The sequence below is a fragment of the Podarcis tiliguerta genome (genome assembly GCF_965153285.1).
Source record: "Podarcis tiliguerta genome assembly, chromosome: 13".
Classification (NCBI taxonomy): Eukaryota; Metazoa; Chordata; class Lepidosauria; order Squamata; family Lacertidae; genus Podarcis; species Podarcis tiliguerta.
Window position 1 is genome coordinate 3,952,380 of NC_139546.1, and position 24,717 is coordinate 3,977,096.

At 42.2% G+C, this 24,717-nt stretch overlaps 2 protein-coding genes across 14 annotated transcripts in view; one reads left to right on the forward strand and one right to left on the reverse strand.

The window, feature by feature from the left end:
* The window catches only part of INVS (inversin), a 62,076-nt gene extending 42,020 nt beyond the window's left edge, over positions 1-20,056 (forward strand). For 2 of the 4 annotated variants that reach the window (XM_083407498.1, XM_083407496.1), the window contains 9 exons: positions 274-429; positions 1,501-1,730; positions 2,833-2,939; positions 6,900-7,112; positions 10,886-11,196; positions 12,773-13,544; positions 16,768-17,003; positions 17,986-18,069; positions 19,763-20,056. In XM_083407498.1, coding sequence (XP_083263624.1) covers positions 274-429; positions 1,501-1,730; positions 2,833-2,939; positions 6,900-7,112; positions 10,886-11,196; positions 12,773-13,544; positions 16,768-17,003; positions 17,986-18,069; positions 19,763-19,896 — 2,243 coding nt within the window. In that variant the 3' untranslated portion in view covers positions 19,897-20,056. Of the gene's footprint in view, positions 1-273; positions 430-1,500; positions 1,731-2,832; positions 2,940-6,899; positions 7,113-10,885; positions 11,197-12,769; positions 13,545-16,767; positions 17,004-17,985; positions 18,070-19,762 lie in introns of all 4 variants that reach the window. The other 2 variants (XM_083407497.1, XM_083407495.1) reach the window with 1 other exon arrangement.
* Positions 20,057-20,150: 94 nt separating this feature from the next.
* Positions 20,151-24,717, reverse strand: part of TEX10 (testis expressed 10) — a 37,214-nt gene continuing 32,647 nt past the window's right edge. For 9 of the 10 annotated variants that reach the window (XM_083407585.1, XM_083407586.1, XM_083407589.1 and 6 more), the window contains 2 exons: positions 24,016-24,226; positions 20,151-21,275 (listed from right to left, as the gene is read on the reverse strand). In XM_083407585.1, coding sequence (XP_083263711.1) covers positions 21,162-21,275; positions 24,016-24,226 — 325 coding nt within the window. In that variant the 3' untranslated portion in view covers positions 20,151-21,161. The remainder of the gene's footprint in view (positions 21,276-24,015; positions 24,227-24,717) is intronic. The other variant, XR_014503951.1, reaches the window with a different exon arrangement.

Genomic DNA, 24,717 nt, shown 5'->3' on the forward strand with positions numbered 1-24,717 from the left:
AGCAGGTGGCATTTTTGCCAGACTTCTTTTTTTCTAAAGAGCCAGTAACCCGATTAGATTCTTTTCACCAACGTAACTTAAACTGTTTCACCAGCTAGCGCAATTTATTTAGTGATAGTATTAAGAATGCATAAGCTGTATGCATAGGTTAGAAAATAAGGGAAGATGAGTGTAAATTCCCCTTCTTGCCATGGTGTTTAAGTTTTGTTACATTCACAATTCTAATTGCTCTCCTCTAATTTTTACATGCCCTGTTTTTTGTCCATCTTTCAGCATTACATGCTGCTGCCCTTTCTGGCCATGTCAGCACCGTGCAATTGCTGCTAAAACACGATGCCCAGGTAGATGCTGCTGACGTCATGAAGCACACTCCCCTATTCCGTGCCTGTGAGATGGGACATAAAGAAGTGATACAGACTCTCATTAAAGGTCAGCTGTGACACATTTATAGACTTGTTCATAGAAACACTGCTGTCTTCAGTTTTTGAAATGAAATAAACGGTAATGACAGACAAGAAGAAGGTGAATCCCCAGTTGGCACAGGAAGAGAGTTGAAAGAAGGTATTTATCATGCATCTACATTGAAGGATCAGGGCAGAAAATTAGATCTTCCACCAAAATACTTCCTAAAGCTACATTTGAGGTAAATTTGGATTATGGTGATCCTTTAGATTGATAACATTAGATTAATGTGGAAGAAGTTTTCTCTGAGTTTGTCATTGGCTGTTTGAACAGTATTTATATGTCATGTTTTAAAACTAACTGAGAGGGACAGTTTGTCATTGAGCCTTAATTTCACATTTGACCCAAAGCTGGTTTTGCAATTTGTTTCTGAAAAACTCCCTCTCTCCATTAACTCCCATAAATAATATTGGAATTGGCTTCCAGCCAGGCAATTTTGGTTAGGCAATCTTTAATTCTAAAACTTTTCCTGGTCTTTGCCTAATGGGGCACAAATATGCAAATCTTCTGTCATTGTGTTAGATGTAGTGTTGCCTTTTTGGAGCCAACAGGCAAAGCTCTGTATACTCTACTAAAAAAATTTGACGGTCATATACAATCAAAATTCTTCACCAAGAAAAACTGAATTTTATATAAATCAAGGAAATATGGATAGTTTAGCTTATTTTGTAGTTGTTACTATTTACCTAGTTTATATTGATTTTTCTAATCATGGAGAAGAAGAGGAGCTATGAAGCCGCAACCTCTGGAAATCTCATTCAGCTACTCTGCTGGCTCTGAAATTTCAGCAGGTATTGCCCATATACTTTCAAGAATAGCTTCCAAGCCCGTGTAGGCTAGAAGCATGTCTGTGTTTTAATTAAGACCAGTGTTTTCAGGAAGCTGAATTTTGTGGCTAGTTCTGTCTTTTGTGTTGCTGTGGAATTGTGGCACTCCTTTTAGACTGTTTCTTGTGTTTTGTACAGTTTTATCAGCTGCTGCTAGAATCAGGCGTCATACCGCGCTGGATAATCAAAAAATCTATTATTATTGTTGCAGGAGGAGCAAGAGTTGATTTGGTTGACCAAGATGGCCACTCTCCCTTGCACTGGGCAGCTCTGGGAGGAAACCCTGATGTTTGCCAGATATTGATAGAAAACAAAATAAATCCAAATGTACAGGATTATGCAGGTAGAACCCCATTGCAGTGTGCTGCCTACGGAGGCTACATTAATTGCATGGTGGTGCTGTTGGAGAATAATGCAGATCCAAATATTCAAGATAATGAGGTACATGTCTCCTTTTTTGTGCCTTTGTAATATGAGATCAAAACGGTGCCGTTGAATCTTGCTTTTTCTCACCACTGTTAGAGATAACTTGTCTTTGCGTTGTTACCAAAATGTGAATATGACCAAAGATGGCGTCCCCTTGGGGGATCCCTGTCCCCATCTCATACTGTGACATTGCATGATGGACTTGCCACGTGAACTGAGACAACCCCCTAGGGAATTTTCCTAGCCGCCACCACCACCAGTGATGAGAATGATAGGAATGCCTCACATTACATGCAAATGGTAGTGGAAAACACAAATGGAATGAGTGCCATACAGTGACCAGGGGCAGTTTCATTTAATTGTGCCAATAATTTCCCCTAGTTGCTGCAGCCACAATATAGGCAGGGCTGGCCCACCCATGAGGCAGGCTGAGGCAGCCATCTCAGGCAACAACCCCCCCACCATTGGCACCCTACCCACCCCACTGGCAGAGAAGTGGCAGCGGTGGTGGTTTCTGGTGAGATCCTGTGCACTCCATGAAATCTCATGAGATCTCACCTGAACCTGCCATCATTGCACTGCCTTTAATAATAAGTAGGAGAAGGACTTGTGGATTTTTAAAAACAATTTAGATAAGAATTATATTCAGTTTTAATTAGTTACATATTTTAATTCTAAAGACAGCATCTGATGAAGAGCATCTGAGCTCAGCACACCAGGATCTGATGGTTTCTGCTAGAAGATCATTGATACCTACTTGCACATAATTCAGTTTGCAATTAAATTCCTTTGAAATTAGCACCAGCAGTTCTCATTGTCTGTTGGGAGAGAGACCGGGAAAATGTTTTCTTTTAATCCTCCCCAGCTTCTCAGCAGCTTTCGATGCCCTCAACCATGGTATTCTTCTGGAGTGGTTGTCCAGGTTGTCCATTTTGTGATACGCCTCAGGTGGCAAAATGTCTTGGGCTAGCCCTGGTTTTATATATATTCAAGATATTGTGATTTGAATGTTCACTATAGCGCTGACATACCGACAGATCATTTTTATATTTGCACTGAAGTTTCAGAATATAAAGCAATTATTTTACATACTTTTCATCTGCCCTACTGATTATAGGGAAGGACAGCATTACATTGGTTGTGCAACAATGGTTACCTTGATGCTATAAAGTTGTTGCTGGGATTTGGTGCTTTTCCTAACCATATGGAGAACAACGAAGAAAGGTATTGAATAATTTGTCTACTATTTTTATGTTCCATCTTCTTCTTTGTTTAATGCAAGGTGGTACAGTGGTGCCTCGCAAGACGAACTTAATTCGTTCCGCGAGTCTCTTCGTCTAGCGGTTTTTTCGTCTTGCGAAGCATCCCTATTAGCGGCTTAGCGGATTAGCGCTATTAGCGGTTTAGCAGCTATTAGCGGCTATTAAAGGCTTAGGGGATTAGCGGATTAGCTGCTAAAAGGCTATTAGCGGTTTAGCGGCTTAGAAAAAGGGGGTGGGGAGCGGAAAAAAATCTCAAGACTCGCAAGACATTTTCGTCTTGCGAAGCAAGCCCATAGAGAAATTCGTCCTGCGAAGCACCTCCAAAACGGAAAACCCTTTCGTCTAGCGGGTTTTCCGTCTTGCGAGGCATTCGTCTTGCGGGGCACCACTGTATAGCATTGCAGATTAGGAAGCCACTGGTTTGAATTTTGTCCCTCATGATTATTTTTTTTAAATGTTTCATCTTCCATTGGAGAAGAGAATTCAATTAGAAAATCAATGGGAGATAAAATGGAGGGAGGTACTTGGATAGGAGTGAGTCTCAACTTTTCTCCAATTTGGGGGGTCTATTGGTTGACCAGAAATTGCCTTGGGTCCTTCAGATCCTTGCTGTTTCCCTGATAAGGGATGGTTTTTAGGTGAGAACTATATTTGCACAAATTATGTAAAGCATCCCAATATGACGATTAACAGCCTGATTCTTAGGTTTTAAAGTCACATTATGCAAGTTGAGATTCCATGAGTAACCTTTCATATGCAAAATATTCTCCTGGAAGCAATGTGATTGATGATAAAAAGATGGCTAAGCAGACCTGTACTGTGATAAAATTAATTGACCACATTTTATATTGAAACTTTAAAAACTATTGATTGAATTAGTTAGCTGTAATGTTTAAAAACAGATATAAATGTTTATAGATGTTGTTTTTCAGAAGAGGCCATTCCAAGACTCATCTTGGATCTTGACATTCAAATCTCTGTGCTCTCTTCTTTGTCTTATAATTTCTATTGACATTTCAGTTTGAGACACTCTAATCTGACTATCAGCCAATCACCATGTGGCAAGTCCAATTTGGTTGGCTTTGTCTCTTTTCTTCTGTATTTTCCTGTATTGTGTCCTTCCTGGTTACCATCAGGAAGAACTTTAATTTGACCATCTTGTGCACTGACACTAACGGTTCAAATTGATGTATCATGTATGGATTGGTTTTGTCTGTAGCAGGTAACGTTAAGCTTGTAGACACCTTTGCCTTGCATGACTGTTGTGCATCCTGTTTGTATAAATCTATGGAATGGGTACTGGCTATTGTCAAGACAAGTGGACTTGCACAAAATGTGTGCAGGAAACAGCTTTTATTGAGTAAGCTTTAAAATAAATATAAATGTATATAAATATTACATATATATTCAGCACAGCAGGAAAATACTATGGAGTGCTTTTGTTGAAGACCCCAGTCATTCCACACACACACACACACACACACACACAAACACACCAGTTTGCACACACACACCCCAAATTCCATAGCCAATGAATCCTCATTGGGCAGTTAGTTTGTTTTCTAATTGTACAATTTAACAGCCAAATAACACAAGTTCTTATTCCAAACTACTGTTTATACAGAAGGCGATGAACAGTTCAAGTTAACCAGAATGTTTTATAATGTGAGGGAAGTTCTCTCTTTTCATTTTTATCCCTGTACGTGATAAAGCTGTTCCATTCAGTTCTAAAGGAGTCTTGTGCGTTCAGACCTTGAGTTAATTTTATGTTATTATTTTATTTTTCCATTTGTCCAATTGTCAGAGAAGATTCCTGAATTTGCACAGGGTTGGACTAGATGATCCTCGGGTCCTTTCCAACTGTACAATTCTGTTAATCTAATTTCTTCCAGTATCTTGGATCCAATGGATCCAAACTACAAGAAAGAAGATTCCACCTAAACATTAGGAAGAACTTCCTGACAGTAAGAGCTGTTTGACAGTGGAATTTGCTGCCAAGGAGTGTGGTGGAGTCTCCTTCTTTGGAGATCTTTAAGCAGAGGCTTGACAACCATATGTCAGGAGTGCTCTGATGGTGTTTCCTGCTTGGCAGGGGGTTGGACTCGATGGCCCTTGTGGTCTCTTCCAACTCTATGATTCTATGGATCATGTGACTTTGGGGTCTTCCCTTGGGCTGACATCTCTCAATTACTCTTTAGCACTCATCAGCTACACTCTGACTTTTCTCATTGGCTGAAAACAATGAACGGCAAGAGCAGGCTCTTACTCACAATGCAGTCGCTTTGAATGGTGCCTGGGCATTTTGCCACATAACTTTGATTCTATAAAGGCTGCAGATATTCTTTTAAAAAGCAAAGCTCAGAGTCCACAGTCCCTCCTGACTCTGGGCCTGGTACAGAAGTACCCCCTCAGGATTACACCAACACTGTAATTGTTTTAGGCTGCAATATCTGGAAACCGTTCAAGCAGCTGTACAAAATGGAGCTAAGGAAATATCCTGTTTTTCTTCTGAATTCCGTTAGGAGTCCAGATTCAAGTGGATGATAGTGATCTTATCCTTAAGGTGCAGGTCACAACAGGGTGCTGAGGGATCCAACTGATCACTTAGGATCCTTATGAAGAAGATTCCTTGTCAGTTGAAAAGATTCCTTGGTTAGCACTTCCTGAGTACTGTGACGGCAGACAAATGATTTGATTACTAAAAGCTTTTTGTATCGATTGGAATCATTTTATCTACTTCTTCGGAGCAACCCAGTCAGATGAGTGGGATACAAATAACAAAAATATTATTATTATAATAAATGCCTACTTTTAAATCACAGCTGCTCTTGAAGTTCTCACCTCTTCTTCTCAAAGTTTCAAAGCATTTGGGCATTTCACAGCACAATCCTATACATGTCTATTCATAAATATGTCCCATTGACTTCAACGTGACTTACTCTGAAGTAAGTGTATTAGACTGAAACCTCTGCATTCTCACTCTTCTTTTATATCTGCTGCTATAGAATAAAATGATACTATTCTGTCCATTTGGAGAAAGCTAGCCTTGAAAGCAGGCTGTGAAAGCTGGAGGCTAGTGAAGATGTAATGGCTCTTGATTATTCAATTGCACCTGCGCTGATTTCTAATGTTGTCCTGTGGGTGCTGCTGACTGGCTGTGGGGAAATACGACATGGGGACAGTTTAGCACCTTGGGGAGTGTTTATGCTGCCATTTAATGATGGACCACATGGTCTGAAGATGTAGTGGCCAATGGTTCCAACGGCTGCTACAGCTGATGGTAGCTGGAAGCCCCTTTCCAGCCTGTGCCCCAAATACATGGCAAGGAGAGCCTGATCCCACCTGCCCAGACACCCCTCCTGCGCCACCGTCAATTTATCTGCCAGAGAAAACAAGGAAATTGCAACACCAGTTGCCCTCATTCCTTGTTTTGTCAGCGAATCATTTTCCCTGCTCTTCCAGTGTAGTGGTTAAGAGCGGTGGACTCGTAATCTGGTGAACCGGGTTCACGTCTCCGCTCCTCCACATGCAGCTGCTGGGTGACCTTGGGCCAGTCACACTTCTCTGAAGTCTCTCAGCCCCACTCACCTCACAGAGTGTTTGTTGTGGGGGAGGAAGGGAAAGGAGAATGTGAGCCGCTTTGAGACTCCTTAAAGGGAGTGAAAGGCGGGATATCAAATCCAAACTACTCTTCTTCTTCTTCTTCTTCTTCTTCTTCTTCTTCTTCTTCTTCTTCTTCCCCTCACAAGTGCAGGCAACATCAGATCAGCATAATTAATCATATAATACTACAATATTCCGAATCCAACAAAGCAGTGGCGCTGATGTGCTGTTTGAGAAACTCTTTTTTGTTTTGTTTTGTTAATTACAATATTTCCTTGTCCTGTGGTTCAAATATGTACTAATGTTTTATTACTTTTAGGTACACGCCTCTTGATTACGCCTTGCTGGGAGCTCATCATGAAGTAATTCAGTTCCTGTTGGAGCACAGTGCGCTATCCATAGCTGCCATACAGGACATTGCAGCTGTAAAAATCCAGGCCGTCTATAAAGGATACAAAGTTAGGAAAGCTTTCCAAGATAGGAAAAATCTTTTAATGAAGCATGAGCAGCTGAGGAAGGATGCCGCTGCCAAGTAAGTGGCGCACATGTGCAAAAAAACCCCAACAAATAACCTCTTTAAAATGAAGTCATCCCTGAATCCCACTGTACAGAAAATCTGCTATTTCTGCTGTTGCTTTTTCCTGTAGGTTTTCTCCCTTTGGCTCTGGATTCATTACTTTAAAACAGGGATCAGCAAACCTTTTCAGCAGGGGTCCGGTCCCCCGTCCCTCAGACCTTGTGGGGGGCCGGACTATATTTGGGGGGGGGAATGATGAACGATTTCCTATGCCCCACAAATAACCCAGAGATGCATTTTAAATAAAAGGGCACATTCTACTCAGGTAAAAACATGCTGATTCCTGGACCATCCGTGGGCCGGATTTAGAAGGCGATTGGGTCGGATCCAGCCCCCGGGTCTTAGTTTCCCTAGGCATGCTTTAAAAGGATAGGCATAAGGAGGAGACAAGAAGAAGCAAGTTAAAGCTAAAGCAGCAAATAATGAGATGGTTTTAAAGGAATGTCTCTGTAGAATTAGTGGAATAGAATACTAGGAGTGCCAGAAAGCTTTAGGAATGGAGAATAAAATAATATTAACAAACTAATAAATAACATCAACTCCACCTATTGATATAAACTTTTGAAATAACTGCACCTATGTTACTTACACATTTTATTAATTTTAATAATACCGTATATACTCAAGTATAAGCCGACCTGAATATAAGCTGAGGCACCTAATTTTTCCACAAAAAACTGGGAAAACTTATTGACTTGAGTATAAGCCGGTTCACCACACCACAAACCTGGTGGTGGCAGCGGCAGCAACGGCAGAGGAAAAACAAGCAGCCCCAAAGGAGCCCTTTCAGGCTGCTCGTTCCTCTGCCGCCACCACTGACAGCCCGAAAGGGCTCCTTTCTCACCGCTCGTCCCTCCGCCACCGCCCACCTCACTCGCGTATAAGCTGAGGGGGGCTTTTTCAGCAGAAAAATATGCTGAAAAAGTCGGCTTACACTTGAGTATATACGGTAAGTATTTTTACTCATTATTAGCCTTCACTGTGACTTACGGTTGTTTTGTTATCTGTAATATTGGATTGTGGACATTAGGCATATTCCCACATTTTCTTTTGCCACAAGGTGACTTTTGAACCAGTGCAGATCCACACAAATAGATCCATCTTTATGTTTTGGCTTCCCTAGCACCAAGGTACTAGGCAAGGACAGCAACAATAAAGGAACGTTTGCTGGGAATAATGCATCTGAATTCAGTGAAGCTGTTGAGTTAGAATTCTTTAACACATTTTGATACTGTTGTAATGTGACTCACTAGTCACTAGGAGTGACCCAATACAGAAACTATTTTTTCCACTTTGGATATTTACAGTAGCCTTCCATGAGTTTCAGGGCAGAGAGGTGGAGATTCTCCACACAGTTTAGAACTTTGCACATTCAGGCTTCTCACTCATCCAGGGCACCTTCATGGGTACAGGAGGCTCTCCAGACCTTTGCCCTGAAGCCTGTGGGCATGTAAATTGGGTAATGACCAGGGCCACACGATAGGCAATATTCTCCGCTCATCCTTCCATAGTTGCACATGAGCAAACAGAATGCCCAAAATAGGGCTATAATCTTGTTGCAGTTTAGCAGCAGGGGCCTCTAGCCCTGGGAGTGCGTCATGCCCAGTCTGATTGGGTATCTTATTTAATAATGACCTGCACAGTAATGTGACGTACCTACTACAGTGGTACCTCGGGTTACATACGCTTCAGGTTACAGACTCTGCTAACCCAGAAATAGTGCCTCGGGTTAAGAACTTTGCTTCAGGATGAGAACAGAAATCGTGCTACGGCAGCAGCAGGAGGCCCCATTAGCTAAAGCGGTGCTTCAGGTTAAGAACAGTTTCGGGTTAAGAACAGACCTCCAGAACGAATTAAGTACTTAACCCGAGGTACCACTGTACAGCTATTTCTTGCATCGGGCCTACTTGATAATTCCCCCACACAAACCAGGCGATGATTGCTTGGTTGTGTGTACATATGTACATGAGGGTGGGGGTATGGAGAGTGGGAGAGAGAGAGGAGAGAGAAAGAATATCACAAACACACCTCAACTGAGGCTACTGTTTTCCTATTTCATGCTTCTGTTAAAGAGGCTCCAGCTCACAAAAGCTTGTAGCAAAATACTAATTATTTGTGGTCTTTAAGAAGCCACGTGGCTCTTCGTTGTGCTGAATTGCTCTGTTAGCCAGCCTGCCAGATGGACTCTGGAGTGACAAGGCTAAGGCTTCTACTGCCGCTGAATGTACCTTGCTTGTCTTGTTTCCTTTATGGAATGATGAGGGGAGCCCTCGCCTGTGTGCCTCTTTGAAAGAGAAGGAAATAATTGTGCTGTGAATAGCAAGGCCTAATTCATCAGATCAAAATGGCAGACGGATCTATACTGGGTACGAGACAGACACCCATATGCTTTCTGTTTGGTGATACTATTATTTGAGAACGAGCCACTTCTGTCAGTGCCAAAGGCTGACTGCTGGAGTGCCTCAACCTGCCCAGAGTAAAGTCTGTGGCTCTGTCAGCAGCTCTTCATGCACCCAGATTCAATCAGCTGCTTGATAAGATAGCAATGACAGATAAAAATCAGGCCTTTCGTTGACACCTTGTACTGACTTCACCTCTTGCTGTTACTTGTGAATCACAACAACCGATAAAGGCATGCCACATAACTAGCCTGTCATTTATCAGCAGTCTACATGTTGCAGCATTAAAAGTTTAAAATATCAGAGCTACATGTCCATTTTATAGTCTTTTTTTTTTTTACTGCAGCTAGGTGTTTTTTTTTGGTCATGGTGCATAATTTATTTATTTAAATTAAAATATTAATAAGCGAGCATCTCAACATAGGGTGATATATAAAACAATAGCATCAAAATATACAATATAGTGAAAACCAGAATACAATCAAGTCATCAAAATTTACTTAAGAACTGCAAATTATGTATGTTTTGCCTGAAGCGGGGGGGGGGGTTCCAGAATGTGAGTGCTGCCAGAGAAAAGGCCCTTTTTCTGGTTATTACCACCCCCCAAACTGTTCCCACAGAAGGATAATGACCCCATCCACAATAGGCAAAGTGCCTAATTCCCAGACAACGGAACCACCCACCCACAAGATTCACCTTCTGTTTCCTGGCTCTGATCCAGCCCACCAGTAGATTACTGGTCCAGAACCTGCATTAACTGGTGATACTGTCCTCCCAAGTTTCCTAATGACTGTCTCATTTGGTAGATGTTAAATAGCATTGAGAACAAGATGGCACCTAGTGGTACCCGAAAGCACAGCATGCCAGTCACCCAACATTACAAAATCTCTAAAGCTGATGGTGAGAACCAAAGGGGGTTCATCTTTTCCATCCAGCTTCCTGCTGAGTTCTCAGCAGCAGTATTGAACTGAGAACAGAGGAGCAATCCTGCACCTTCTCTCTCCTTTTCCAGGCTTCTTTTTAAAAAGGAAACACCTCTTTGTTTTCCCGCATTGCTCCTGGCCTCTCATAATTTTCTCACTGGTTAGGGGGACAGGGAAGGTAAGATGTGTAAGGCCCTTTGGTTTTTTCCTTGTAATTCAATAGTGTGTTTTCAGTGTTATAATTTTCATGCTAAACTACTTTACAGGGTTGTTCATCCACTAGAGGAAAAGTGCGGTACAAGAGGGATTCTTGTTTGTTGTAAATTCTCCTGTTTCCAGGAGTGCCTTTCATTTTAATACTGTGCTTCAGAGAATTTTAATGAACAGTATAAACTATTGCTTATAGGAAACGTGAGGAGGAAAACAGAAGGAAAGCCACAGAGCTCCAGAAAGAAATGCGGAACTCCAGGGCCAGCAAGGGCCAGGCTCAGCAGCAGTTCACTTCTGAGACAGAGAAGCGTCAACTTCAGGCGGCGCAAGGCTGCACCCAGCAAGCGGACGATGCCCTTGGTAAAAGGCCTCCCTCTGGCAGCCTGTGTCAAACCCAAACAGGGAAGGTCAAGAAAAATTCAGCCACAGTCTTGCCAAACAAAGTGACTAGCAAGAACAAACATCACTCCGAAGAGCTGTTTGGCGAAGATCAAAAAAAGGAAATGGGTTTGTAATCTGTGTTGTTGTTGTTGTCATCATTATTATTATTTATTAAATTTATATATTTGATTTGTTTCATTACATTTCTATGCTGCTTTTCATGCAAATCAATCCCAAAGCAATAAATAACATAGCATGATAGAATATAATAGAACATCACAAGTACTGCATAAATCATATAGAATAATTAACAAATCATCATATACTGCCCTTCTTCTGAAGATCATAGGGTGGTTTACAGTATAAAAACACAAAATCCATAATGTAACAAAAACCAACAAACAACACACACCCCAGACACATTTAGAAGGCCATAGATAATTATAATCAGCCAAAGGGGGAAGAGGAATGTTTTTGCCTGGTGCCTAAAGATATGCGCAGAAGGTGCCAGCTGAGCCTTCCTAGGGAGAGCTGTCCACAAGTGGGGAGCCACCACAAAAAGGCCCGTTCCCATGTTGCCATCCTCTGGGCCTCCCATTGATAAGGGCTGGTTGCCATTGAGTAAGGGATGGGCAGTCTAAGAGCAGCTCAGTCACTGTCTGGCCAGTGAGTTTTTGAGGCTCATGATTAGGGTAGACTCATGGGTGTAGCCCATATTTGTTAGGGGAGGCAGGCTTTATGTTGGGGGTGGGGGGAGAGAGAAAACATCAGTTAAGCATTTTTATTGATTTACTTGATATAGGGGGGACGGCTGCCCCCAGCCCCCCTTGGCTATGCCCATGGGCAGAGTCCACTGCTTTATAGGACCAGCTGAAAAATGATTGGGCTGTTGTGTCACCTGACCAGTGCAATGCCATCCCCTGGTCTTCTGCAGCACTTGTGTTGCAGCACAGCAGAGAGGAGGCCAACAGCTCCCCTCTCCAGCAAGGTGCCTGGTAAGAGCTCAGGGTGTCATGGGTGGCTAGTCTCCAGTTTCAAGACTTCCGTTTCATTGCTTTGCTACCTTAATATCAAAAGGATGAAATTCACTCCTGGCATCTCCAGAAGAATGGATTTCCTTTTCATAATTTTGTGAGCTTCCCTTGCAAAGGATGTTCCTTTATTGGGGGTGATGCAAGCCAGGGAGTGATTTTTGACCTGGAAACTTTGTATGTATATGCTCAATAACTGCCATAACAATTATATAATGGTTTAATTAATTATATAATTAATGAAACTATAATTACATTTCATAAGCTCTTATTGAATAGAAAAAAGAGAATATGTGATTGCATGGATAAGTTCTGTATTGAATAGTTTTGATAATGCACTTCGTTCCATGAACTATTAGATCTGCAGGTAACATTATCAATGCGCATGAATTAAATTCTTAGCAGAAAGCTGTACATAAAACAGTTTTAACCTTTTGAATGCTTTGTTCTCTAACTTCCATGGTCTTTTTATTTTAGTTAGTTATGAAACATTTAAACAATGTTTTAATTGTAAAACTGGGTCCCCTACCTTGACTTCCAAAAATGATTCCCCTTGAATACAATTAAGCTTTTACATTTATCCTAACTGTATTGTGTCTCAGTATTCTGACTAACTGCTTTTAGGAAATTAGAATTATTTAAATTATTATTTATCTTTGTCTCCCAAGAAGTATCCAGGGAAAACAGCAAATGCAAGACTGTCTGCGCCCCTTCCCGTTCCAGTAGAGAAAATGATGGGCCTCAAGTTGTATCTGCTAGCTCAAGCAAGAATGGTAAAAAGCACAAGGAGCCTACTGTGAGAGCAAATGCCACCTTCACACATGCCAAGAAAAGGCACGACTCTAGCGCTAAAGCTGCCTCTTCTGTGGAAAGATCAGAAAATCCAAATCAGTCATTAAACAACAGTATAGATCATTGTGAAGAAACAGGAGTTTGGGTTCAGAATAGTAAATGCCCTGATGGAAGCACAAGGAATTCAAGACACTCTGAGCTGGCCCTTAAAGGCACCCCACAGCAGCAGAAGGCAAAAAGCAAAGATGATGAGAAATGGTCCCGAGCTGGGTTCAGCAGACCTGGGAGTGCCAAAGTGAGAGGCGTGAATATCAGAAAGGACCTTTCAAGTGCTGCTGTTACACAAACCGGGAAGGTGGCAAATAACAAAGTCTGTCCTTTGCTGGTCAATGATGCAAGGACTGCAAAGCTAACACCCAGCAGACGGGCACTGGACAGTGGCCATGGAGACAGTGCAAAACCCAGCAGGCAAGATCTAACGGCACCCAGGAATTCAGAACATCCGTTGCACTTTCTTCACTGCAAGAGCCCAGCTACCGAACCTGTCCCCTCAGAGGTCTTGAAGCAAGTGATTGAGAAGGAAAGGGCTAGAAAGGAGCTCTTCCAGAAGAAGAACTGTGCTGCTGAAATAATTCAACGGGCTTGGAGAAGGTACTCATATATTTTGCTTTATTACAAATATTTTTGACCCTTCATCAGTATAGATACAGAGAGGGATGCAGAACACAAAATGAAGGCAACCAACCAAAACGTAAAATAAAGAGTACACTCTAAAATACACCATCAGACAAAGAAAGCAGAAAAAGCAACAGAGAATGTTGAACAATACCCAGCTTACAAAACTCAAAATGAGGGGACACTTGGCTATTCTACTTGTTTAGCTGATTTCATTTTAATTACCACTTCTCATTTCATCAAGTCGTATACAGTTGTGGCTATACTTGAAGTTCTGGCATCCTTTGATCAACATGAAGCCAAGCTTGCAGTTGATGTATCAAGGGCAGTGGACGGAGGCCTATTCAGTAGAAAAACAAGCTGCTGTGCCGGATGCATTAGTGCGTCTCTTTTCATCCTCTAGCCACTTCATGTATTAAAAGGACTTCTCAGTGAAGGATGCATGACTCAAATATCCTCTTTCCATGTTTTCAGATATCATGTGAAAGGGGAACGTGCATCTAATATGTTTTTGAGACAGGACTTGCCCTTGCAAGAAGCCATGCTGGCTTTTGTTTCAGCAAGACTTGGTCTTCTATATGCTTGGTTATTTTATGTTTAACAATACTTTCCACCAGTTTTGCCAGGACAGATGTTGAGCTATATGGCCTATAATTTCCAGGATCCCCCTTTTTGTTATATTGGCTACTTTCCAGCCTTCAGGTATGGAGGTTGGATCTGGGGGATTAGTTACATATTTTTGTTAGAACGTCAGCAATTTCATATTTGAGTTCTTAAAGAACTTTCAGGGGGATGCTGTCCAGTTCCATTGATTTGTCAGTTTTAATTTTGTCTGTTATGCCTAAAACTTCCCTCATCACAATTGTCTGCTTAAGTTCTTAAGACTTGCCTTCTGCAGTCTTAAGGCACTGGGATCTGTCCAGTATCTTCTGTTGTCTCTCTGTTGCTGGTTGGCTGCAGCCATTTTAGAAGAAGCCATGGCAGGACTAGGGAGATAAACGTTCCCATGGGGAATAAATGGAAATTGCTAGCTTGTTACGTGAACGCTTGCCTAACAAATGATTTCCTGGGTACATTGTGCTCAGAAAGTGGGATCTGTGTGTATGCTCATGAACTGGTAGTGACAGACCAAGAGCAAGACCTTGGGGACACAATAGGCAGCGCAGTGAAGATGTGGACCCATGAAAAAGGCAAATTCCATGCTTTCCATTAAGAAAGCATCTGAAACTAAATCTGTTATCATACAATTTGATGGTGCAACTGCATTTGGAATACTGTGTACAGTTCTGGTCATCACGCCTAAAAAATAATAGTTGTAGAGTTGGAAAAGGTTCAGTAGAGGGAAACCAAAATGATCCAAGGGGATGGAGCGACACCCCTACGAAGAAAAGTTGCAGCGTTTGGGACTTGTTCGTTTAGAGAAAAGGTAAGAGGCGATATGCTAAAACCAGGCCTTTGCAGGGTAGCCAAGTACAGCCATACCTCGTGTTGCGTTAGGTTCATGTGGCGTCTTTTCGGCTTGCAAACACGGCAAACTGCGTTTGTATACTTGCGGGTTTCGCCACGCGTGTGTCCGCAAAAGCGTTCTGTGCGCTTCGCACATGAGCAGAAGCGGCACTCTAGTTATGGACTTTTCGGGGTGCAAATGGCACAGATTGAGTCCGTAACTAGAGGTACCACTGTACACTTGCCTTGGGCCTCGGAGGGATAAGCTGGCGGGGGGGGGGGCGCCAGGGGCCAGCTGCCTTTTTTGTTCAATTTTATAACTTCATTCTAATAAGACTTGTATGATAGAAGTATTATGCCTGGCATGGAGAAAGTAGATAGAGAAAAGTCCCCACCCCACCTCTGGTAACACTAGAACTCACGGACTTCGAGTGAAACTGAATGTTGGAAGATTCAGAAGAAAGCCAAGGAATTGCTTCTTCACATAGTGCATAGCGATGGCCACCGACCTAGATGACTTGATAAGAGAATTTGACAAATTCATGGAGGAGAGGGCTGCCATTGGCAGCCAGCCATGATGGCTCTGCTCTGCCTCCACAGTTTGAGGCAGCAATACTTCCCAATACCAGCTGCTGGAAGCCACAGGAGAGGAGAGGGCATGGGGGTTGAATTCTCCCTGTGGGCATCTGTTGGCCACTGTGAGAATAGTCTCATGTCCTTAAGGTGACATTGTGGGTGCTGGCTAACCTAGAAGCAGCTGAGTTCATTCCTTGCAATCCAAACATGGGCCTATCAATAGATGAAACACACAGTTAATGTCTAAGTTAGTGGTTTTTTCCTTCAAACTTCCTAGTCCCTGTTCTTTGCTGCCCTTGGTAATAATTTAATTGCAGCAAAGCAGATATAAAATGCATGCAAAACAAACACCAGGTCACAGAAAACAGCTATCAACATTGTTTTACCGCATCCCATCATAAATACAAAATTAATGGGTGATATAGATCCAGATCTTCGCAAATCTATGTGTTGTCCAGTCCTTATTATTCATCTTTGCCTTTCCTCTGAGCTCAACAACTACCAAAATAAACTGAACTTCGTGAGCAATGTTTCCATGCAGGAGATTTAGCTCTTTTCATTCCAATCCACAACGCAAGCAGGGGTGGCCAGTTAGCTACAGTAGACATGTTGCGGTATAACAACTGAGTAAGGTGGCATGTATTTCTATTACTAAACATAATTAGCAGAGATTTATGAGCATCAACAAAACCGAAATAATGCTATTTTAAGAAAAATAATGCAAAGCATGTTTTGGCACTTTTAAAGACTAAGAGGCTTCCTATGGCACAAATGTGGTTCAAAACCTGAATCACCCAATAGATTGTAGATCAAAGGTCTGGGAGAAGAGCGCAGCATGGACACCCCCCAAAAAGACCCTCAGGAGGTGGGACCTGCTAGGCTGTTAGTCTGATTGAGTTTCCTCCCCTTCTGGATTGGAGGTTCTTCGTAATTAAGACAAAACATAAATACGTGCCTGGCAAGCTTAAAGTTTGATGTTACGTATATCAAATTAATGGATCTTATTATTTAACTCAGACCTTCCTTTGCTGAAGAAACCTCTTTATCCCACAAAGGTGATCCAATTAAGGGGAATTTTTGTTTTCCCAGTTAATAATGAAGTGAAGAGGTTTATGGGAAACTTTAGGGTTGATAAGAGGACACTTAAAAATGAGCATTCCTCTCTTTCTTCTTCCAGCTACCAGTTAAGGCGACAGTTTCTTCAGCTTTTTAGTGTCAAGCGGCTGTGCAAGGACAATGAAGACAAGTGGCAACAAGAAACAGCTGCCTTTTGCATTGAGGTTGCTTGGAGCAAGCAGCTGAACCAAACCCCTTTGAAATCAATTTCCTCCAGCAAAAACCTTAAGTCCACGAACAAAAGCAACTCAGGTTTAAACTCTACACAGAAGCCATCCACCTTGAAGCAGATATACGGTAGGAAAGCATTTTCTTAGGCACTTATTTTGAGGAGTTAAGGATTTGTTTGTGTCATATTCTCCAGTTAAAAATGTTGGAACATAATGCAACTCCAGCATCATCAGAAATGGATATATTTGTCCTGCAGATGTACACTATCTGAATATATTTGAAACAGAGCTGGGAATCCACAGCTCACAGACTTCCCACAGCTCACAGGAACCTCCTGCTCTTCACCCTGGCCATTTCCTGAGAATTAATTAGGCTTAAAAAAAAAATACAAAGCCTCCATTGGTGCCAGTGGAAGCTTTTTAAAAACCTAACTGGAGTTCAGGGTGTTGGGAGGTTTTTTTGAGAAATTACCATATTTTTCGCCCTATAGGACACACCGTTCCATAAGGCGCACCTAGTTTTTTTGGGGGGGGAAATAAAGGGGGGGGAATTATTTTTCCCCCAGGCGCGGGGCTGGGGCGGGGGAAGCCCGAGCTTCCCCCGACCCCAGAACAGGCAACTCTCCGCAAGCCATGGGAGCCCGGCGCTGGGCTCCTGCGCCTTGCGGAGAGCTGCGCGAAGTCTGGAGAGCGAGTGGGGTCGGTGCGCACCAGGCTTCAGCGAAAGCCTGCATTCGCCCCATAGGACGCACACACATTTCCCCTTCATTTTTGGAGGGGGAAAAGTGCGTCCTATGGGGCAAAAAATACGGTAACTCTTCCCTGCTTCTCACACACTGAGACCCCCAACAACATAAAAACCCAAGCATCATTTAAGCTATTCTGTCTTCCTGTTCAGGTGGCATTCTCAGAGGGCATTGCAGCGGGTCTTAAGAGTAACGGTGGCAACAAAAGGTTAAATGAGCATGCTAGCAGTTGTATTTACACTGTTCAGTTTTGTTATGTCCCCCTCTCTAAAGCTGACCAATAACTACAGTAGAACAAAGAGTGGAAAATGTAGAAATACAAGCAGAAATGTTCATACTTGATTTGAAAACTTGTTCTTAAAGGGCGCTCTCAAGAGGGAAGAGTGTATCATCCAGTGAGACCTCCTTCTTCAAAATACAAGCTTTCTGAACTACAGATACTATCAGGTACCGCTTGTTGGCCTAAAAATCAAAATTGGTTGATAGCTGGTGTACCCTTAATTCAATGTGATATATTTGGTTTAGAATCAGAATGGGCCAAACAACACCAGAAACAACTTCATTCCTTCGGTTTTATTGATCAGATCCATTCACTAGATTAGGGGGTGGACTTGCAGTTAATGTATTTCTTGCTACAAAAGTGTGTAGATTTTGGATTAAACCAACAATCAGGAAACCTTCCTCAACAAAAGTTGGTCAATTGATTATTTGGAATTGGGATGAACATTTCTTAGCAATATGCTGTAGATGGCTGTAAATTACAGTGGTATTGTTCCTTATTATTAAATTGTAGTGTAGGGTATTAATTCATTTTGATGACGCTGAAATGTTGATCTCCCTTCTAGTTTTCACCCTCCCAGTTAACGTGCTGTGACTGGAAGCCTTTGTAATCTCAGAAAGGTTCTTTGTTGTGCCCTCCTGAATATAGCTTGGGGAGTTATCAAGACTTTTCACCTGCCAACTTTCACACAGCCATCTACGCAGGACCTTAAAACTCCCTCAAATGTTAATTCAACTTGTGCCCCCCTCCCCAGTCTCCCCCTTGAGTTTTCCATACAGTCCAATTGTAGGCCTTGCAATTTCTCGATGCATTTGCTTTTTCATAACTTGGTGATGAGTAAGACAGTGATAGGGATTTTGCCCAGTCTGTTAAGAACAGTACTTTCATTCACCAGATGGTGACTCAGAAAACGTTTGCCCTGTCTAAAGATGACGGTACATTTTCCTTTAAGCATGAGGTTTTTCAAAGAAGTTCAGAACTGTCAGCAACCAGAGCTATAGGGTGTATCTGACACGTTTCTAGAGCGATTTTGATTCTATTTGATGTGTGTCACAGAAGTGATATAAAAGGTAAACCAGCATTCCCTTTAAAAGTGAGGCATCTTGTTGAGAAGTGGAAGAATTCAGTTGGTGTGGAAGTGCCAAAGGCAGGGGATAGATACCAATAAAAATCCAGCTTAATTTTCTTTTAAAGTTCTGCTAAGCTTGATTTGGAACATGCTTTCAAAGCCCAGACTTTGCACACTTAGTGCGAGAATCCTTAGAAGGTAACTCAAGGTTCGTAAGAACATAATAAAAATTACACATTTTTGACCTTTGATAGCATATATTGCAACTTGGCTATACTTAGCTTTAAACATTGAAAAAATATGGTTGTGTTTGTTGCATTTCTGATACCTGTATACAGCACTTCTTACTGGGCAAAAGAGTTATGACTCCTCAAGTGATAAAAAATTTCAAGGTGCAGTGTAACTAATAGTGGTAAACAGTACTATTTTTCTAGTAAAAAGGGGTGCTGGAACTCACCATGAATGCCTCCCTTGTTCTCTTATAATGGCAATGGCACCACCTTAGAGGTGCTGGAACTGAGTTTCAGCTGAAAAAAAGCCCTAGTGGTAAATAAATGTTTTAAATAAAATTTTGCAGATGAGTATTATAATGGTAGTGTTCAAACTCGATAGGCTAACCTAAAGAACAAGCAGAAATAAATGTAGGTTCCTCAAGAATGGTTTAATGGTTTTTGGTTGGATGAGGCAGTTTTAAGTAGCTCTGGTGCTCAATAAAAGTTTATTAATGAGAGAAATGTCAAGTATTTTCACTCCTCGTTGGCCAAACATACTAATTTGTAATTGCTTTGCAGAAAATGGATTGCAGTACCTTTGCCTGCTGGAAAACAAAAGGAAATTTAGACCATTTTCATCCAGTATGAAACCTACAACAACAGTAAAAATGAAGCACACCAGATCAAGGCATGAAAGCAAGACTGACCTATAGCATAAGAGGAGAGCCTATCAATTATATATGGACATATTAAAATTACCTTTAATAGTATTTTCATCATTGTATTCACATAACTGATCATAAACTGTTCCAGATTCTGAAACTTCCACTCTCAAAAAACAGTAAAATCCATTAAACTTTACATTATTGAAAACTTTCTGCTTTCTGAGTGAACTAGCAACAACTAGAATGCTCCCACCGTCACCCTATAAATAAAATGAAAAAACACACAAGCAATTTTCTCAAGGTTTGAGTAGAATTCCTTTTTTTTAATCAGTAATATACAAGGCCAAAAGGTTCGCACCAGCCTGGCAGCTGAAATTCTCAACGATTTGCTCCTTCCTTCCAAGAGAAGCAGATCTGAACCAACAGTACTCAAGACACCTTGCACAAAAGTAGTCACAAGTCAGCAGTGCCACGCTGACAGATAAAGTCATTATCTTTCATCAAACCACGGCATTCGCCAAAATATCCAACAGGTTTTGCAGCTCTCTGCTAGTTTGGACAACTCTGGTGTGAACTTTTGTGAACGATGAAAATGAGCAAGGATGGCAAAATCTCAGGTTAATAATAAAAAGGTAGTTAAGACAATCCTCAGTTTTATAAGAAAAATAATATGCAAAAGGATTTTTTTTTACTACATACATCAAGAATAATGTGTTACAAAACTTGCCTGGGGCGGGAGTTGGGAGGCCACCAAATGAAACTGGCATTTCTCCACAATCTCTTCATTCACTCTAGCCAAGGTAGTGTTCACTCTCCTCCAGAAGCAGCTTTTAAAATGCCCTATATCCCTTAAGGGGTAGAGCAAGAAACTTCCTGCACAGTTCTCTTCTGGCCTCTGCATTAGCAGCATCCCCGTGAAAGTTCCTCCCTGCACGCTTATGGGGCAGCTGCTATTTGCACTGGAAAGAAATCCCCCTTTGCACCAGCTTCAGACGAGGGGTTTTCCTCAGGATCACAGCAGGAGGGAAGTGGAAGCTTCCCCTCCAGGCCTGCTGCAATTTCAGAAGTTGTCAGTCTTACCAGCAGACACTTTCCGCCTTTGAAACGCAAAGACACATTTTACATCATGTGTAGTTTGGCCCTTAGTGATGGCAGCAAGCTGCTCACAACCAGCTGCTTTTGAATTTTTGGTACAAATACAGGAAAAAGTAGCTTTTTACATGAAAAAGTCTTTTTAATGAAATGTAACTTCAATTTCCACAGAAAATTGACATTTTGCACTGAGACCTGCAATCTAAATGCAGTTGTTCTCTTCAATATACTGTGTCAGCTGCACCAGATCCTGGGGGATGTGTGGCTAAGTATATATTGTAATAGTAATGGAGGTCTGTCAGCCACTGGTCTTGAGCTTCGCCACTCTTCAATACCTAGAATCAGAAAACAGAGTTACAGCTTGGAATCTTTCAACATACCCTTGCTTCTGACTTTTTAAAATAAATAAATATAGTTTTATTGATTTCCTATATATAACCATTACAAAGAGCGAGAGGATACAAAAACAAAACCCCCCTTGCCTTCCTCTTGGACAGATCAATCTAGTTAAGTTTGCCAGAGTCCCAATCTGTGATTTCGGTAGTTGCCATTCTTCGGGACTATCAGTAAAGTATTTTATAAAAGGATGCCATATTTCAACAAAATCGTCTACATCTTTTAGATTATTCAATGCATAAAATCTTTATTAAATTTTCTGATACAGCAACAGCCCATACATTCTCCTTCCAATGGGAGGTAAGGTAAAAGGGTAAAGGGTCCCTGGATGGTTAAGTGCAGTCAAAGGTGACTATGGGGTGTGGCGCTCATCTCACTTCAGGTCAGGGGAGCTGGTGTTTGTCCACAGAAAGCTTTCCAGGTCATGTGGCCGGCATGATTAAACCGCTTCTGGCGCAGCGGGACACTATGATGAGTGCCAGAGCACATAGAAACACTATTTACCTTCCCGCCGCCACAGTACCTATTTATCTACTTGCACTGGTGTGCTTTCGAACTGCTAGGATGGCAAGAGCTGGGACAGAGCAATGGGAGCTCACTCCACAGCGGGCATTCGAACTGCCGATCTTCTGATCGGAAAGCCCAAGAGGCTCAGTGGTTTAGACCACAGCGCCACCTGCGTCCCTCCAATGAGAGATACACATATGTTCCAGTCCTTTCCAATTCTGTGCCTCTAGTAGGCGTACCACTACTAAAAGTAATTAGTTCTTTATAACAAAGGTCAGATTGCCCTTCTCTAACAATCCCAAACTTCTCTAACAATCCCAAACTTGGGGTACATTCCACATGTTGACCCATAATAAAGCTTATTCCCATGAACACCCTCTGCCAGAAGGGCTTTATGTGAACTGTGGTATCTATACTATTGCAGCCTCTGCAGCTCAATGGTGGGATAGTTTTGCAACTGACTTTCAAGTGCCTTCTGAATACATTTTTTAAGCCAAAAAGCCTGTGCAGCCACTTAACATTTCTTGATCAGCCAGTCATTTTAATGATTATTTTGAATAGTTTTTATGGTGTTTTATTGTACTTGTCTACCTTATTGTAAACTACCCTAAAATTCTATACTACAGTGGTACCTCGCAAGACAAATGCCTCGGAAGACGAAAAGCTCGCAAGACGAAAGAGTTTTCTGAGTTGCTTCGCAAGACGGATTTCCCTATGGGCTTGCTTCACAAGACGAAACGTCTTGCGCCTTTTTAAAAAAACCGCCAATGCATTCCTATGGGAAACCGTCAATATACAAGACGAAAAGACGGAAAAACTCGTAGAATGAAAAAACTCGCAGAATGAATTAATTTCGTCTTGTGAGGCACCACTGTAGTTCATATCACAGTTTCATTGGTTTAAATGCTTTTCATGAACTAGTGTTTGTTATGGAGAAAACAGCACCGCCATATTTATTTTCTCAAGCACAACTTGGAACTCCCATCTCTGAAAATATAAACACTGGGTACAACTTTTCAGGCTTTTCAGGCAGGTCAGGGAAGAGAAAAGATTACAGCTACGTAAGAATGTAAGAAGAGTCCTGCAGGATCAGGCCTTTGGCCCTTCTGGTCCAGCATCCTGTTTCACAGCGGCCAACCAGATGCGTCTGGGAAACCAGCAGGCAAAATAGGAGCACAAGAGCAACATTTGCCCCTTCCATGGTTTCCGGCAACACAGTCAATTTGAATTACATAAATTAGGCTCTTTTCTGGTATGCTGTGAAGAATTATTTAGGCTAATCAGCAGTTGCATTTAGTAAATTAAAAGAAAATGCTTTTATAAAGCAACGTTTCCAAATTGTATCATTGTACTTGGACACTTCCCTAATTATCCCTTCAGGTGTTATAATGCAAACCGTGTTGAACGTACCAGGCTATGCTTATTTAAGGAGAAATAACATTCCACCACTTTTGGTTGCTATTGACCCAAAGCTAATGATTTCATGGAGACGGGTTCACACACATACAGAAGTAACGACCAGCATCTGTTCATTCTAATAGTTCACTCCTTTTATTTTCCAACAGGATATATTGTATGTGGACACACTGAGCTTTGAAACATGGAAAGGACTAGCACTGGGATAGAATCCCCTTATAAAGGGGATGCTTGAGATATGGGCGGGGGATGACCCTGCTTTTTAAAGAAAGTCCCCTTCAAAGCAGCAAGAACTATGAGCTGCATATGCACCCTGCTTGTATGCTGCAAGCAGACTTTGGCGGCACAGCCCTCACCCTCTGCAACTGGGAGCTGGAAGGGCAGCTGCTTGCTCAGCCTAGAGGCCCAGTGGAGCAGGGAGATGCGCCTGGAGAATGCACACGCCCCTCAGGTGTGCCTTTCTCAATCTCATCCCTGTTTCTCAACAGGGGGACTGCCCCTTTACAGTCTGAAGCAGCCTTCTCCAACATGTTATCCAGGCATTTTGGAAACAATCCCCACCAACCCGAAGACAACACTGATGGCCAGGAGAGGAAAGGAAAATTAGTCTTGGCTCTCAGAGGGCCCATTGCTCTTTGCTTGCAAATAGAAGCAGGTCTGCTCCAAGGTGTGTGCGTCAGGCCAAGGTAAGTTAAACAGCCATCAGGGATGCTGAAAACTACCCTGAGCAAGTAGTGATTGAGCATGAGTGCCTACCGTGATATCTTTGACAATCTGTTTCACCAGAAGTTCATTGGTCACCATATGACTTCGAAGCTGTCCGTGTTGCATTAGCAAGCGGAGGAGCTGGGCAAGGACAGGCAATTCCTCGGGACAGACTCTGCTCACTTGAAGACTCTGCAACATCAGCCTCAACACGCGAGGCAAGGCGGTGAGCACGGAAATGCAGCAGCTCCACAATGCGTCCCTGCAGAGGAAGAAAGCACAGCCAGAGAGTCTATAAGGGAAACCAAGGGCACAGGAGTTATTTAAGCTCAAATTAACTTTCTCAGTCCACCTCTCTGAAGAACAGAAATGAGTACTGAAGACTATAGTTTCTAGTAAGAAAATGGTACACAAGATAAAATGACAAAAACTGGTACACTAAAGTTACCTGCAAACCATTTCCACCAATTTGTCACCAGTTACAGTGGTGCCTCGCAAGACGGAAAACCTGCTAGACGAAAGGGTTTTCCGTTTTGGAGGTGCTTCGCAAAACGAATTTGCTATGGGCTTGCTTCGCAAGACGAAAATGTCTTGCGAGTTCCTGCGGGGGGTTTTTCCTCCCCCCCCTTTTCCCAAGCCGCTAAGCCGCTTATCAGCTGATCCGCTAAGCCCGCTAAGCTGCTAATAGCGCTAATCCGCTCATGGGCTTGCTTTGCAAGACGAAAAAACCGCAAGACGAAGAGACTCGCGGAA